The sequence below is a fragment of the Oncorhynchus kisutch genome, linkage group LG9, assembly GCF_002021735.2.
Source record: "Oncorhynchus kisutch isolate 150728-3 linkage group LG9, Okis_V2, whole genome shotgun sequence".
NCBI lineage: Eukaryota > Metazoa > Chordata > Actinopteri > Salmoniformes > Salmonidae > Oncorhynchus > Oncorhynchus kisutch.
The window spans coordinates 7,625,445-7,641,967 of record NC_034182.2 but is presented as its reverse complement, the minus strand read 5'-3'; the positions used below and the strand labels follow the sequence as shown (position 1 = coordinate 7,641,967).

General features: G+C 47.2%; 1 protein-coding gene across 2 annotated transcripts in view; it reads left to right on the top strand.

The window, feature by feature from the left end:
• Window positions 1-16,523, top strand: part of LOC109896716 (USP6 N-terminal-like protein) — a 66,266-nt gene that overhangs the window by 20,082 nt on the left and 29,661 nt on the right. The window contains exon 1 of one of the 2 annotated variants that reach the window (XM_020491033.2): window positions 5,540-7,458. The exons of the other annotated variant lie outside the window; for it this stretch is intronic. Coding sequence (XP_020346622.2) covers window positions 7,383-7,458 — 76 coding nt within the window. The 5' untranslated portion in view covers window positions 5,540-7,382. Of the gene's footprint in view, window positions 1-5,539; window positions 7,459-16,523 lie in introns of those variants that run through there. 2 annotated transcript variants of the gene reach the window in all.

The following is a 16,523-nucleotide window of genomic DNA, read 5'->3' as shown; positions in this document are numbered from 1 at the left end:
TACGTGTGAGGACTTTTTGTGGACCAACAATTCATTCCCATTCAAAGTCCTATTTTCCCTAAACCTGACCCCTAAGCCTAAAATAGCCTTTTTACAAGTGAGAACCGGCAAAATGTCCTTCTCTGAAGTTTAGTTGGTTTATGTTTCTTGTGAGAACTTCTGGTACACACAAGTATAGTAAAACGTTTACACACACACACACACACACTCATTCACTTGCTGACACACACAAAAAATAACTATATATATATATATATATATATATATATATATATACATACAGTAATTGTGGTGACTTTTCTACTGCCATAAGGCTTGTAGTTGGCCTGTCATGGGCTGTCTAGTCTGCATGTTGCCATGGTGATCTCTACTCCCAGCTCTACCCTGGCACCCCGCTGCTCCTCACAAAGTTGAACCTATCAATACTTAATGTGTGGCGTTGAGTTCAGACGGATTGGGTCATGCACTATGTATAGAACCCTGATTAAGGATTTAAGGAGCTGTGCTTGTCTTTGGGGACAGGCTGAGCCTTTATTTCACATCATGTTTACTCACTCCGTTTCTCCACTCTCTCAGGACGCATCCCAAAAGGCACCATATTCCCTATATAGTCCACTACAAATATATCTAGTTCAAACTGACGGTTTACTTGCCTCGTGTTTGCTTTATGTTTTGCCGTGACAGCCTCATATAAACAACATGTCTGTTCATCTGAAAGGGGTGTGGTGGTATCTTGACTGAATTGCTTCTGTATACCCGCTGTTTATGAACAGGACTCGTAACTCTATACTGCAGGACATGCAGCCACACACTCACACACATTTGTGGTGTACATTTGTGTAATTGTGATGAGGCGAATGCATGAGACAGGCAAGCTGTAAAACCCACATTGCCTACACTGCAGAATACACAGGCATTCTCAGAAATAGCTGGTGCTGAGACGATCGTTCCCGTTTCTAGTGGCGAGGACACGACGCACCTTAACCAATGACAAACCATAAACCCTACTACACTCTATGACAAATGGCCAAACCATTCACACCTTATGAGCAATACCAGCCCCCACCTCCACTGACTAATAGCAACCTGATCTCACCCCTATGACCAATAACAAACAACACACCCACCCTACTGAGCATTGAGTAACCGCACACACCCTCTGACAACTGAGAAATGGCGCGCAACCCGTCAAACCAATGACGAACGACACGCATCGTATCGACCAATGTCAACCGGGATAGACCCTGTCGACCAGAAGACGCATGAATGTCTGGCTGACCGCGAGCATGCCTGAGCAGAGTATCTTGGGTATCGTTTATAAACTCCCACGCTCGTGGTACTGCAGTTTGGGGGGGGGGGGATGTCATTCATCTTCTTGCCCCTACAGCACAACTACACATCATTGTCACCGCCACCTCTAGTGCTCCACTGTTTTAGCAGCTGCTGATTTTACTGTTGGCTTGTAAACAACTCCACCCCTCCTCCTAACACACACACACACACACACATCTGTTTGCTCAGCTCTCCCCATAGAGAGCCTTTATGGCTCTCTGAATATCTCACCATCCTGTAAAAGGCCACAGCAGAAGATCTGTGCATGCTGTGGGTAGGGTGAAGGACAGACTGGGCTTGCAGGAGGCCGGAGGGAAAGTATGAGGATGAGGGAGGGACAGATATAGGCAGGAGGGTTGAGGCCTGGTTTTGGATGATGAGTAGACTTTGGTGAGGCAGAGGCCTGATTTGGGTGAGGGGAGGTCTGGATTGGATGTGGGAGTGGTCTTTGAGAGTGTAAAAGTGAGGTGTGAGACGTTCAAAGTGTCCAGAACTGGTTTGGGTGAAGACTGAGACTGAAAGTGTTGGACCGAGTTCATAGATAAGGAAGGGTCAGATGTCATTGTAGAGTTTGGAGACTCAACATGAAGTGGACATGCAGAAGGATAGTACAGTCAGTGCAGTACTAGCAGTCTTTTGATTGGTTTGAAAGTTAAACCCAGAGAGCAGGAAGTGACACGGGGCAAACAGGAAGTGTGAGGGAGCCCGGTGATGTTTTTCCAGTCTGCCCCCCACACTGTGTTCCAGTCCCTCGCTCCCTGTGGCACGGAGCCAGAAGAGAGGAAGGAAAGGGAGAGAGGAGGAATGGGGAAGGGACAGACGACTGGGACAGACCCAAGAGGAGTCAGAAAAGTCCAACTGTTTTGAAAAACATTTCAACTCTGATTTACGCTGACTCAACAACTCCCTGCAAAACATCCATGAAAACAGTAGTGGAACAGCTGCATGCTGACACCCATAGTTTGTGTCTCTATACTCTAACTTTGGTTCCTTTCCTTGTGGCCTTTCCATCATAGCCACTGATATGTGAATGGGGTGGATATGATTTATCATGTTGCTTTGACCTGCCAGATCAGTGTTCGTGGAAGAAAGGAGAAGAGTAATGGAAGTTGGTTCAGATCAGAATACAACAAACTGTTAGTGTAAAATTCCTGTACTTCTTATTGGCCTTCTACAGTGTGTTCCTACCAGTCCAAGCTAACAGCAAGTGGGTGTTTTCAGTGATTTGTTTGTGCATTAGCCCCTTTGTCAGCTAGCTTGACCTGGAGAGAGAGATGCATGTAGGGAGCGAGGGGCAGAGAGTGTTTGGGGAAATTGGAGTTACTGCTGTAGCAGCATAGACAGCAATCAAAGCGCTCTATTCATGTCAAATTAGACTGCTCTTGACTGACTTCAGTGAGTGGAAATGAGGCTGTGTAAACCTCTACCTTTTACTCTCTCTTTTTCTCTCTCTCTGTCTATTGCCATTTTCTCCTATCTTTCTCCCTGTTTTCTCATCCTTAATGTTCTCCCTCTCATCCCTCCCTCGTCTCTGGAGACACTTTCTGGTATTTTGACCTCTGGAGTGTGTTCCATCTCGAGGGTCCTCAATCTAATACCCAACATTGACAGTTCCTTCTAGCCTTTGCAGATTCACAGATTGAAGACTGTTGACAGGCTTAGATTGGAGAGGTGATGTTCCCTGAGCTAAGAAGGACTTATCTGTCCTTTTCCAATCAGGCAGGTGTTAATAGAGCAACGTGGAGGGGCCATTGATTTGATGTGTGTATGACTGGCCCCTCTCATGATCAGGGTTGAGGGGCTGTCGGAGAGAGAGGGGAGACTGTCGATATACGCCGTTGTATGTCTCATATCGACAGGGGATCAATCCATACTCCGCCGGGTCTTCCTCTCTTTACCTCTCTTGCTTTGCACGCCTTTGGTCAGTACACACACACACACACACCTTTATCTCCCTTGATTTTCTTCCTTTCTTCATGTCAGAAAGGTTCATGTTGATCATATTAAGACAGCAATATGACACAGGAACTGTAGAAGATGGGGACCAGCACGACTAGTTAATAAACGCTGAAGTCCACTACACTGTGCTGTGGGGACTTAGAGCACCACCTCTATCTCTATGATGGGGCCCCACACTCCTAGTATGTCAGGGTCGTAGCCAGCTAGCAATGGCAGCATAGTGTTGGGGCGTAGCAACGGGGCAGCATAGTGTTGGGGCGTAGCAACGGGGCAGCATAGTGTTGGAGTGTAGCAACAGGGCAGCATAGTGTTGGGGCGTAGCAACGGGGCAGCATAGTGTTGGAGTGTAACAACAGGGCAGCATAGTGTTGGGGTGTAGCAACAGGGCAGCATAGTGTTGGGGCGTAGCAACGGGGCAGCATAGTGTTGGGGTGTAGCAACAGGGCAGCATAGTGTTGGGGTGTAGCAACGGGGCAGCATAGTGTTGGGGTGTAGCAACGGGGCAGCATAGTGTTGGGGTGTAGCAACGGGGCAGCATAGTGTTGGGGCGTAGCAACGGGGCAGCATAGTGTTGGGGCGTAGCAACAGGGCAGCATTGTGTTGGGGCGTAGCAACAGGGCAGCATAGTTTTGGGGCGTAGCAACAGGGCAGCATTGTGTTGGGGCGTAGCAACAGGGCAGCATTGTGTTGGGGCGTAGCAACAGTGTAGCCAGTGTATCATGGCATTCTGTAATTGGGCCCAATAACTCAATGCCTTAGGAGGGCTGCACACACTTTCATTGTCTCAAGCGGCGCAGACACACACAGTGTGTGTGTGTGTGTGTGTGTGTGTGCGCGCAGAGCAGGTGCAGAGTGTGTCTTTTCCTCTCTGGGGAAATGTCATTAGGATAAAGAATGAATCTGTGGCTGCCCCATTACAGCTTGCAATGCAGACTGCACCCTGTCCTTGGGTTGAAACACAGGGGGGGACTGCAGGGTGTGTGCGCCTGCGTGCCTCCCACCCTGTGTGTCTGTGTACATGTGTGTTTGCGTGCAGGTTCCCACCTTTGTGCGTGTATGAGTCATCTCTTCGCAAGGTCAATGAAATGAAAAAGTGTATGATCTTCTGTAAATGAATGGCATCACGTTATATTGCCATGGTTTTCTCATGCAGAGGGTGAAAAGCATTCATACTTCCCACAATACCATTCCATTACGTACCTTAAGTTGACTGTGCCTTTAAACAGATTGGAAAATTTCAGAAAATGTCAAAGCTTTAGAAGCTTCTGATAGGCTAATTGACATTATTTGAGTCAATTGGGGGTGTACCTGTGGATGTATTTCAAGGCCTATCTTCAAACTCTGTGCTTCTTTGCTTGACATCATGGGAAAATCTAAAGAAATCAGCCAAGACCTCAGGAAAAATTGGAGACCTTCGCAAGTCTGGTTCATCATTGGGAGCAATTTCCAAATGCCTGAAGGTACCACGTTCATCTGTACAAACAATAGTACGCAAGTATAAACACCATGGGACCACGCAGCCGTCATACCACTCAGGAAGGAGACGCTTTCTGTCTCCTAGAGATGAACGTACTTTGGTACGAAAAGTGCAAATCAATCCCAGAACAGCAAAGGACCTTGTGAAGATGCTGGAGGAAACAGGTACAACAGTATCTATATCCACAGTATAATGAGTCCTATGTCGACATAACCTCAAAGGCCACTCGGCAAGGAAGAAGCCACTGCTCCAAAACCGCCATTAAAAAGCCAGAGTACGGTTTGCAACTCTACATGATGACAAAGATCGTACTTTTTTGGAGAAATGTCTTCTGGTCTGATGAAACAAACATAGAACTGTTTGGCCATAATGACCATCGTTATGTTTGGAGGAAAAAGGGGGAGGCGTGCAAGCCAAAGAACACCATCCCAACCGTGAAGCACGGGGGTGGCAGCATCATGTTGTGGGGGTGCTTTGCTGCAGGAGGGACTGGTGCTCTTCACAAAATAGATGGCATCACGAGGGAGGAAAAGGATGTGGATATATTGAAGCAACATCTCAAGACATCAGGCATAAAGTTAAAGCTTGCTCGCAAATGGGTCTTCCAAATGGACAATGACCCCAAGCATACCTCCAAAGTTGTGGCAAAATGGCTTAAGGACTACCTAAGACAGGGCATTTTCACTAGGATTAAATGTCAGGAATTGTGAAAAACTGAGTTTAAATGTATCTGGCTAAAGTGTATGTAAACTTCCGACTTCAACTGTATATACTGACACACACACACACACAGACAAATACTGATTATCACACACAGTTGTTTTTTTTCCTCCCCCTATATTTGATGTACATGTACCAGGCTTCAGAGGGATGGTGGAGCAGGGGGTCGTCACTAAGCGGGGGTGACAAAGAGAGGGGGAGAGAGAAACTGAAAGAGCGGGAGGGATGTGAATTTGGAAGGGGGGAACGAGAGAGGAGCAGAGCACGGGGAGAGAGCAGAGCACGGGGAGAGAGGGAGAAGTGAGAGAGGATTCAACGGGGCGAGAGACCAATGAGTTGGGTGGACTGACTGCCGTACCCCAGTGAGCTAGCTAGCTGTGGATGTGAGCAGAGTGGCGTGTCTTTGGAGCAGGGATACTGCTGCTATTGATCCAAACCACCTTCATCTGTTCTGCCTGCCAGGTGTACTGCTACAGCACAGCTCTCTGAACAGAGAGGGAGAGCAACAGAGAGAGATCTACCAGTCTCCTCCCTGTGTTCCTCAAAGCTGGGTGCGTGTGTTCACCTCTACTGCCTCTGCCGAACAAGATAAGTGTGTGTGTGTGGGAGCACCGACGGAAAACAACCACACACTCTCTCCGCTGAGCCTGAGAGTCTCAGAAGAGCAGCTAACAAACCAACGACCTCCAGCTCCCAGCCGTCGGGTTGAGATGACATTGTGTGTGATTTGAGCTTCACTTGAGCGTGATCTACCTGGACTTGTGAGAGCGGTGGTCTGGTATTAATGAATATGTGAGAGCGGTGGTCTGGTATTAATGGACATGTGAGAGCGGTGGTCTGGTATTAATGGACATGTGAGAGCGGTGGTCTGGTATTAATGGACATGTGAGAGCGGTGGTCTGGTATTTCTGGACATGTGAGAGCGGTGGTCTGGGTATTAATGGACATGTGAGAGCGGTGGTCTGGGTATTAATGGACATGTGAGAGCGGTGGTCTGGGTATTAATGGACATGTGAGAGCGGTGGTCTGGGTATTAATGGACATGTGAGAGCGGTGGTCTGGTATTGATGGACATGTGAGAGCGGTGGTCTGGTATTAATGGACATGTGAGAGCGGTGGTCTGGGTATTAATGAATATGTGAGAGCGGTGGTCTGGTATTAATGGACATGTGAGAGCGGTGGTCTGGGTATTAATGAATATGTGAGAGCGGTGGTCTGGTATTTCTGGACCTGTGAGAGCGGTGGTCTGGGTATTTCTGGACCTGTGAGAGCGGTGGTCTGGTATTCCTGGACCTGTGAGAGCCGTAGGAGGATGGGAGGAAATCAGCTACCTGGACAGAACAACTGCTGACCCCTGGAGAGAGAGGAGAGGAAGAGCAGTGATGCAGACTGCCTTCAGTGTCTTAGAACAGACTGCCTCTCTAGGTTGACCTAAATGTGACTGCCTTAGATATTCACATGTAGCAGAGTAGGAGGGAAAGTGTGTGTGAGTGCTAGGGACGTGCATGTGTGATCGCGTAAGGGAGTGTTGAGGGCTTGCTGCTGGTGCTGAGAGCGAGGGAGGAGAGAGGGAGGTTGGATCGGAGCAGAGAGGAAAAAGGCTTAGGGATGACTGGGTGGAACTGGAGGCTATAGCTAACCTTGGAATCATCCTCGGAAGCTTGAGGTGCTTCCGCCACTACTCCACCCCAAAAAGAGGAACTAGGACTGGTGAAAGATCCGGGCTCTGTGGACCCTAAACCTGATGCCTAGGGATAAGATGGGATCCAAGATTTGAGATCTGAACTTTTTAAGACATTGGGATGATTTCAGAGGACCCTGTAAGGGATGAGGTTGTCGGGGGTGCGAGAGTGGGCTCCCCACGCCCGGTGAACATGGTTGGCCCCTCCCCACTATGAGCATGCAGGTGCTTCATATGGTCAGGGAGCTGGTGTCTCCCTCCCGACGCAGAGCAGCAGCCAGATACGGAGGTGTGTGTTTTATTGTCTCATGGACAAGTACAGTGAAATGCCTTTTCTTTCTTTTGTGTGTGTGTGTGTCTGTCACTGTGTGTGTCTGTCACTGTGTGTGTCTGTCACTGTGTGTGTCTGTCACTGTGTGTGTCTGTCACTGTGTGTGTGTGTGTGTGTGTCTGTCACTGTGTGTGTCTGTCACTGTGTGTATCTGTCTGTCACTGTGTGTGTCTGTCACTGTGTGTGTGTGTCTGTCACTGTGTGTGTGTGTCTGTCACTGTGTGTGTCTGTCTGTCACTGTGCGTGTCACTGTGCCTGTCTGTCTGTCACTGTGCGTGTCTTTCTGTCACTGTGCGTGTCTGTCTGTCACTGTGTGTGTCTGTCACTGTGTGTGTCTGTCACTGTGTGTGTCTGTCACTGTGTGTGTCTGTCACTGTGTGTGTCTGTCACTGTGTGTGTCTGTCACTGTGTGTGTCTGTCTCTGTGCGTGTCTGTCTGTCTCTGTGCGTGTCTGTCTGTCACTGTGCGTGTCTGTCTGTCACTGTGCGTGTCTGTCTGTCACTGTGCGTGTCTGTCTGTCTCTGCGTGTCTGTCTGTCACTGTGCGTGTCTGTCTGTCACTGTGTGTGCGTGTCTGTCTGTCACTGTGTGTGCGTGTCTGTCTGTCACTGTGTGTGTCTGTCTGTCTGTCACTGTGTGTGTCTGTCACTGTGTGTGTCTGTCACTGTGTGTGTCTGTCACTGTGTGTGTGTCTGTCTGTCACTGTGTGTGTGTCTGTCACTGTGTGTGTCTGTCTGTCACTGTGCGTGTCACTGTGCGTGTCTGTCTGTCACTGTGCATGTCTGTCACTGTGCGTGTCTGTCACTATGTGTGTCTGTCACTGTGTGTGTGTGTGTCTGTCACTGTGTGTGTGTGTCTGTCACTGTGTGTGTGTGTGTCTGTCACTGTGCGTGTGTGTCTGTCACTGTGCGTGTGTGTCTGTCACTGTGCGTGTGTGTCTGTCACTGTGCGTGTCTGTCTGTCACTGTGCGTGTCTGTCTGTCACTGTGCGTGTGTCTGTCACTGTGCGTGTGTCTGTCACTGTGTGTGTGTCTGTCACTGTGTGTGTGTGTCTGTCACTGTGTGTGTGTCTGTCACTGTGTGTGTGTGTGTGTGTGTGTGTGTGTGTGTGTGTGTGTGTGTGTGTGTGTGTGTGTGTGTGTGTGTGTGTCTGTCACTGTGCGTGTCTGTCACTGTGCGTGTCTGTCACTGTGCGTATCTGTCACTGTGCGTGTCTGTCACTGTGCGTGTCTGTCACTGTGCGTGTCTGTCACTGTGCGTGTGTCTGTCACTGTGTGTGTGTCTGTCACTGTGTGTGTGTCTGTCACTGTGCGTGTCTGTCTGTCTCTGTGCGTGTCTGTCTGTCTCTGTGCGTGTCTGTCTGTCTCTGTGCGTGTCTGTCTGTCTCTGTGCGTGTCTGTCTGTCTCTGTGCGTGTCTGTCTGTCACTGTGCGTGTCTGTCTGTCACTGTGCGTGTCTGTCTGTCACTGTGCGTGTCTGTCACTGTGCGTGTGTGTGTGTGTGTGTCTGTCACTGTGTGTGTGTCTGTCACTGTGTGTGTGTCTGTCACTGTGTGTGTGTCTGTCACTGTGTGTGTGTCTGTCACTGTGCGTGTGTGTCTGTCACTGTGCGTGTCTGTCTGTCACTGTGCGTGTCTGTCTGTCACTGTGCGTGTCTGTCTGTCACTGTGCGTGTGTCTGTCACTGTGCGTGTGTCTGTCACTGTGTGTGTGTCTGTCACTGTGTGTGTGTGTCTGTCACTGTGTGTGTGTCTGTCACTGTGTGTGTGTGTGTGTGTGTGTGTGTGTGTGTGTGTGTGTGTCACTGTGTGTGTGTGTGTCTGTCACTGTGCGTGTCTGTCACTGTGCGTGTCTGTCACTGTGCGTGTCTGTCACTGTGCGTATCTGTCACTGTGCGTGTCTGTCACTGTGCGTGTCTGTCACTGTGCGTGTGTCTGTCACTGTGTGTGTGTCTGTCACTGTGTGTGTGTCTGTCACTGTGTGTGTGTCTGTCACTGTGCGTGTCTGTCTGTCTCTGTGCGTGTCTGTCTGTCTCTGTGCGTGTCTGTCTGTCTCTGTGCGTGTCTGTCTGTCTCTGTGCGTGTCTGTCTGTCTCTGTGCGTGTCTGTCTGTCACTGTGCGTGTCTGTCTGTCACTGTGCGTGTCTGTCTGTCACTGTGCGTGTCTGTCTGTCACTGTGCCTGTCTGTCACTGTGCGTGTCTGTCACTGTGCGTGTGTGTGTGTGTGTGTCTGTCACTGTGTGTGTGTCTGTCACTGTGTGTGTGTCTGTCACTGTGTGTGTGTCTGTCACTGTGTGTGTGTCTGTCACTGTGTGTGTGTGTCTGTCACTGTGTGTGTGTGTCTGTCACTGTGTGTGTGTGTCTGTCACTGTGTGTGTGTGTCTGTCACTGTGTGTGTGTCTGTCACTGTGTGTGTGTGTGTGTGTCACTGTGTGTGTGTGTGTCTGTCACTGTGCGTATCTGTCACTGTGCGTGTCTGTCACTGTGCGTGTCTGTCACTGTGCGTGTCTGTCACTGTGCTGTGTATTAGCTCTACTGTGTCCCTGAAAATGAATGCCATTGACTTCTTACAGATCCCTTGTGTGTCTGTGTTTGAGAGAGTTGGCTAGAGAGAAAGAGACTCCCTTGGTACTGCTGTAATGGCTCTGTTGCTATGGGGTGTGTGTGTGTGTGTGTGTGTGTGTGTGTGTGTGTGTGTGTGTGTGTGTGTGTGTGTGTGTGTGTGTGTGTGTCCGGTGAGTGCTAAAGAATGAAGGAAGGTGCCCTGGGGTAATGGGACACTTGGCGAACCCCGACCTCTAGTCCTGTGTGCTGATCGGACCAGCTCTGTGGGGTCAGTGATGGGCTGTGGGCACTAATGATTGGCTTTTCACTGCCAAAGGCTCAGTCTACACTCTGAGGAGAATCACCTGGGCTCTGGGTGGGGCCATAACACTCTGCATCCCCATTCAGGCTACTGGCTAGTGATTATATGGGTTGTGATGTGGTTTATTTTTAAACATCAACAGCCTATTTAAAGACATCGAGGCCTCAAGCATCTCCTTAACAAAGGCTGCCTCTATTCTCTTAGCCCTGTGTATCTAAGCTCTATTCTCTTAGCCCTGTGTATCTAAGCTCTATTCTCTTAGCCCTGTGTATCTAAGCTCTGTTCTCTTAGCCCTGTGTATCTAAGCTCTGTTCTCTTAGCCCTGTGTATCTAAGCTCTATTCTCTTAGCCCTGTGTATCTAAGCTCTGTTCTCTTAGCCCTGTGTATCTAAGCTCTATTCTCTTAGCCCTGTGTATCTAAGCTCTATTCTCTTAGCCCTGTGTATCTAAGCTCTGTTCTCTTAGCCCTGTGTATCTAAGCTCTATTCTCTTAGCCCTGTGTATCTAAGCTTTTTTACATGCCAGGGGGAGGGGAAACCGATTACACACTTCTCACCTCACTGCTTGTTAATGATGAAATCTGTGTGTGCGTGCACATGCATGTACGTTTGTGACTTGTATGAAAAAATAAATAAAATGTTAACCTTTATTTGACTAGGCAAGTCCGTGAAGAACAAAGACTGCCTACCCCGGCCACACCGGGGCGACACTTCGCGGGCCTATGGGTCTCCCAATCACGGCCGGTTGTGATACAGCCTGGAATCGAACCAGGGTCTGTAGTGACTCTTCTAGCACTGAGATGCAGTGGCTTAGACTGCTGCGCCACTCAGGATTCCACAGAGATTTTCTTTGTGATATTTGCAGGCAAAAATGCTTGATTTTGCTGTGGCAATTCTGACATTTTGGATGGCGACGATTTTGTCCAATTTGTCACGAAATTGCCCTGACTAGCGATTGTTGAAGTTGAAGTGTGGCTTGATTTAACCATATTTGTGCGCTGATTTGTTGAAATTGTGAGCCCTCTTTTTCTACTGCGGTGATGGGTCAGTGTTATGCGATTTAATATTGCGATGATTTGACTGTTTTATGCGAAAATAGCAACAACAACAAAAATGCAACCAGGTTCACGGAATCCTGAAAGAAACTGGTTTGTGTGTTTCTCAACATATTGAGCCGGATATTAACAAACAAAAAATCCTATTCCCTGTGTAGAATCATGTAATCACTGTGCTGGAGGCAGGAGCAGTGGAACAGAGCTGGTGTTGTGGAGAGTTGAGCTTCTCATCGATCTGTGATGCCCACTACAAAGGAAACATTGAGTTTAGGGCCCTCCGCCTTCCATCTCACTGCCATTTTAATCTCTGGCCATCGACCCTGCGGAGAAATTCTCAACACACACACACCTACACAGGTGCACACAAACACTGATATGTACACACTTTGCTTTAGACACACACACACACACCACAGAGCTGCTGAGACAGTCAGGTGCTGTCTGTCAGTGGGTTATCTCCTCCCCCAGACAGTAGCAGAAGCCTTGGTTGCTACTGTAGGTAGTGTTCTGTGGTACAGGTTCTGTCTGTCACTGGGTTATCTGCTGAGGTGTGGGGTTGGTGAGAGAGGGGGCGCGGTGAGATGATGACATTTTCAGTCTGTCACTTCAGACTGCTTGAACACAGTATGTGTAATGTGTCCTTTGACGTATCAGCAGGGTCTTAATCAGTGGTGTAAAAATACTTTGAAGTACACTTAAGTAGGTTATCTTTACTATTTATATTTTTGACAACTTTTACTTCACTACATTCCTAAAGAAAATGCTGTACTTTTTACTCTATACATTTTCCCTGACACCCAAAAGTACTCGTTACATTTTGACAGGAAAATGGTCCAGTTCACACACTTATCAAGAGAACATCCCTGGTCATCCCTACTGCCTCTGATCTGGCGGACTCACTAAACATGTGCTTCGTTTGTAAATTAATATCAGAGTAGTTGTAGTGTACCCCTGGTTATCTGTAAATTAATTGTGCTGTCTGGTTTGCATAATATAAGGAATTTGAAATTATTAATACTTTTACTTTTGATACTGAAGTATATTTAAAACCAAATACTTTTGACTTTTACTCTAGTAGTATTTTACTGGTTGACTTTCACTTTTGCTTGAGTCATTTTCTATTAACTTATCTAGTTTTACTCAAGTATGGCTTTTGAGTACCACCACTGGTCTTTCTCTCTCAGGTGTAGAATGTACATGTCTGTATATGTAAAGTATCAGCAGGGTCTTTATCTCTCAGGATGTAGAATGTATATTATCCCTCAGGATGTAGAATGTACATGTCTGTATATGTAAAGTATCAACAGGGTCTATATCTCTCAGGATGTAGAATGTACATGTCTGTAAATGTAAAGTATCAACAGGGTCTTTATCTCTCAGGATGTAGAATGTATATTATCTCTCAGGATGTAGAATGTACATGTCTGTATATGTAAAGTATCAACAGGGTCTTTATCCCTCAGGATGTAGAATGTATATTATCTCTCAGGATGTAGAATGTACATGTCTGTATATGTAAAGTATCAGCAGGGTCTTTATCCCTCAGGATGTAGAATGTACATGTCTGTAAATGTAAAGTATCAGCAGGGTCTTTATCTCTCAGGATGTAGAATGTATATTATCTCTCAGGATGTAGAATGGACATGTCTGTATATGTAAAGTATCAGCAGGGTCTTTATCTCTCAGGATGTAGAATGTATATTATCTCTCAGGATGTAGAATGTACATGTCTGTATATGTAAAGTATCAGCAGGGTCTTTATCTCTCAGGATGTAGAATGTATATTATCCCTCAGGATGTAGAATGTACATGTCTGTATATGTAAAGTATCAGCAGGGTCTTTATCCCTCAGGATGTAGAATGTACATGTCTGTATATGTATGTGCAGAATCAGTAACGACTTCTGAGCGTTTGTGAACGAAAATGTCCCTATATTTGAACTGACATCTTGGGATAGTACTAAACTCCCTACTTTTGTTGGGTCTGACATTCTGCTGGCCAGGCAGGTGGCAGGAGGAGCTAGGAGCAGTACTACAGTCCAGCATGCCAGCCCATGCTCACTAGGGTCGTGTTCAGTAGCGAGCAAGTTATGTTCTGATCTTGTCCAATAAGAACACCGATATTTGGTTGTCCTTTGCAAAACGTTTTGCTACATGGTGTCCCTCCGAACACCACCCAGCCTGCCTCGGCAGGTAGCCTGGCAGGTAGGAGCATTGGGCCAGTAACCGAAAGGTTGCTGGATCGAATCCCTGAGCTGACAAGGTACAAACCTGTCATTCTGCCCCTGAGCAAGGCAGTTAACCCACTGTTCCCCTGAGCAAGGCAGTTAACCCACTGTTCCCCTGAGCAAGGCAGTTAACCCACTGTTCCTCTGAGCAAGGCAGTTAACCCACTGTTCCCCTGAGCAAGGCAGTTAACCCACTGTTCCCCTGAGCAAGGCAGTTAACCCACTGTTCCCCTGAGCAAGGCAGTTAACCCACTGTTCCCCTGAGCAAGGCAGTTAACCCACTGTTCCCCTGAGCAAGGCAGTTAACCCACTGTTCCCCTGAGCAAGGCAGTTAACCCACTGTTCCCCTGAGCAAGGCAGTTAACCCACTGTTCCCCTGAGCAAGGCAGTTAACCCACTGTTCCTCTGAGCAAGGCAGTTAACCCACTGTTCCCCTGAGCAAGGCAGTTAACCCACTGTTCCCCTGAGCAAGGCAGTTAACCCACTGTTCCCCTGAGCAAGGCAGTTAACCCACTGTTCCCCTGAGCAAGGCAGTTAACCCACTGTTCCCCTGAGCAAGGCAGTTAACCCACTGTTCCCCTGAGCAAGGCAGTTAACCCACTGTTCCCCTGAGCAAGGCAGTTAACCCACTGTTCCCCTGAGCAAGGCAGTTAACCCACTGTTCCTCTGAGCAAGGCAGTTAACCCACTGTTCCCCGGGCACCGAAGACGTGGATGTCGATTGAGGCAGCCCCCCGCACCTCTCTGATCCAGAGGGTTAAATGCAGAAGACACATTTCAGTTGAATGCATTCAGTTGTACAACTGACTAGGTTTCCCCCTTTCCCTGGTACCCTACCAACAATACATTCAGTTGTACAACTGACTAGGTTTCCCCCTTTCCCGTACTGCTGTACTGTGCTGGAACTGAGATGGGTCCATAGGGATTTATAACCAGTCTAAAGCAGCCTGCTGCTCCAGTGCCAAGCTGCAGTCTTCTTCCCTCTCAGCCACTCTGCTCTGGTCAGCAGCGCTGGCATCTTACTATCTCTGTAATGAATTCTGCATGAAGGACGTTTCTCTCCTCACTCTCCTCCCTCTCGATCTCTCTTTCTCCCTCCCATCTTAAAACGCTCATATTTCTAACTGCTAGGAGAGAGAGGCTCTCTCAATTATTCAAATGATGTGCCAGCAGCTTGAAGAAAAGTGCGATTTGTTTTTTCTGTAGTGGAACACATCAAGTTGGCAACTATTGGTGGTGTGTGTGTGTGTGTGTGTGTGTGTGTGTGTGTGTGTGAGAGCGCGGCTTCTAACATTGCATGCTTGGTTGTCAGAGGGATAGAGGTAGAGTTCAGACCCCCCTCTTGTTAAACCGCAGGTAGCCGGTTAGCATCTACCCACCGATATCAAAGCATCTAGTCTAACTGTTTGCCGTATAAGCACCCAGAGGGGAAAAAGTAGACTACATATTGTTCTTGGCCTCACAGGAGAATGTATGCATGTGGTGGACGGAGCTGTATCTGTTAGAGCAACATATTAGATAAGATAGCAAATGGCACTCAACACTGCTTCTGTTTGTCTCTTCTGTCTCAGGGCTCCTTTAAAAAAAAAATATGAATCAGTATTCAATTATTTTCTGGGGTAAATGGAAATGGCACAGAGATCCCATCCAGTTTCTTTTTACACCCCAAAAAAACTGTTTTCTGTTTTAATGTGAAACATGCGTTCTCACAGTGAAGAGTAGTTCTGTTTTCGCCTTGAAATGCCACTTAAAAAGATAAGAGGCCTGTAATTTTCATCATAGGTACACTTCAACTATGACAGACAAAATGAGGGGGAAAAAATCCAGAAAATTACATTGTAGGATTTTTTATGAATTTATTTGCAAATTATGGTGGAAAATAAGTATTTGGTCACCTACAAACAAGCAAGATTTCTGGCTCTCACAGACCTGTTAAATTGATTCTTTAAGAGGCTCCTCTGTCCTCCACTCGTTACCTTTATTAATGGCACCTGTTTGAACTTATCAGTGTAAAAGACACTGAGTGATAATCAAAATAGGTGGGTGGATAAAGACTGTACGGGCTCTTTAATTGCTCATAAAGTTGTTCTGCTTGAATCAAATGTATTTATATAGCCCTTCTTACATCAGCTGATATCTCAAAAGTGCTGTACAGAAACCCAGCCTAAAACCCAAGCAATGCAGGTGTAGAAGCACGGTGGCTAGGAAAAACTCCCTAGAAAGGCCAGCCTAGCTGTGAAGTGATGCTTTAGTCCCTCTATGCCTGGTGTCAGATTTCACGTGCAAAGCTTAGACTACAGTTTTACAGTAGCATATGGAAAGCAACAGTAGTTCAGGGAAAGTGATTATGTTTTCCAAAACATTTTTAATTCAACACTCCAGCAAAGATGTGTATGGTGTGCATAGATTGGCACTTCTGTTATTTGACACCTTCAACTGTGAACCTCACGCACTGTACGCAACACACACACACACACCTAACAGAACATAAACAGCTTGAATCCCCTTGTCACTGGAGTGCAGAACAGATTTAAATCACTTGTTTTATATTCACATTACAGTTCAGTACGGGGGAGTTTGACACTCTTCTGTTTTCATCTTGCTATGTGGTGCCAGAGATCGCCCACACAAACAGTTTCCAAAATGCTTGGCAGATTATTCTTTTTTTAGAGAGAGAGAGATATTAATTTACTATGTCCCTTTTTTAAAGAGGAGTTACTGGTATGTGCTCAATAGCTCTCGAGTCCATGTTACTGGCAGTGTGGTGGCAGTGTATGTGTCCATTCTCAGAAAGTATCCAGTGTGTGAGAACATTCCCAGAAAGGACACCAGAACCCTCCAAGCCTGCCAGGATGACCTCGACGCTTTATCAGTGATAAC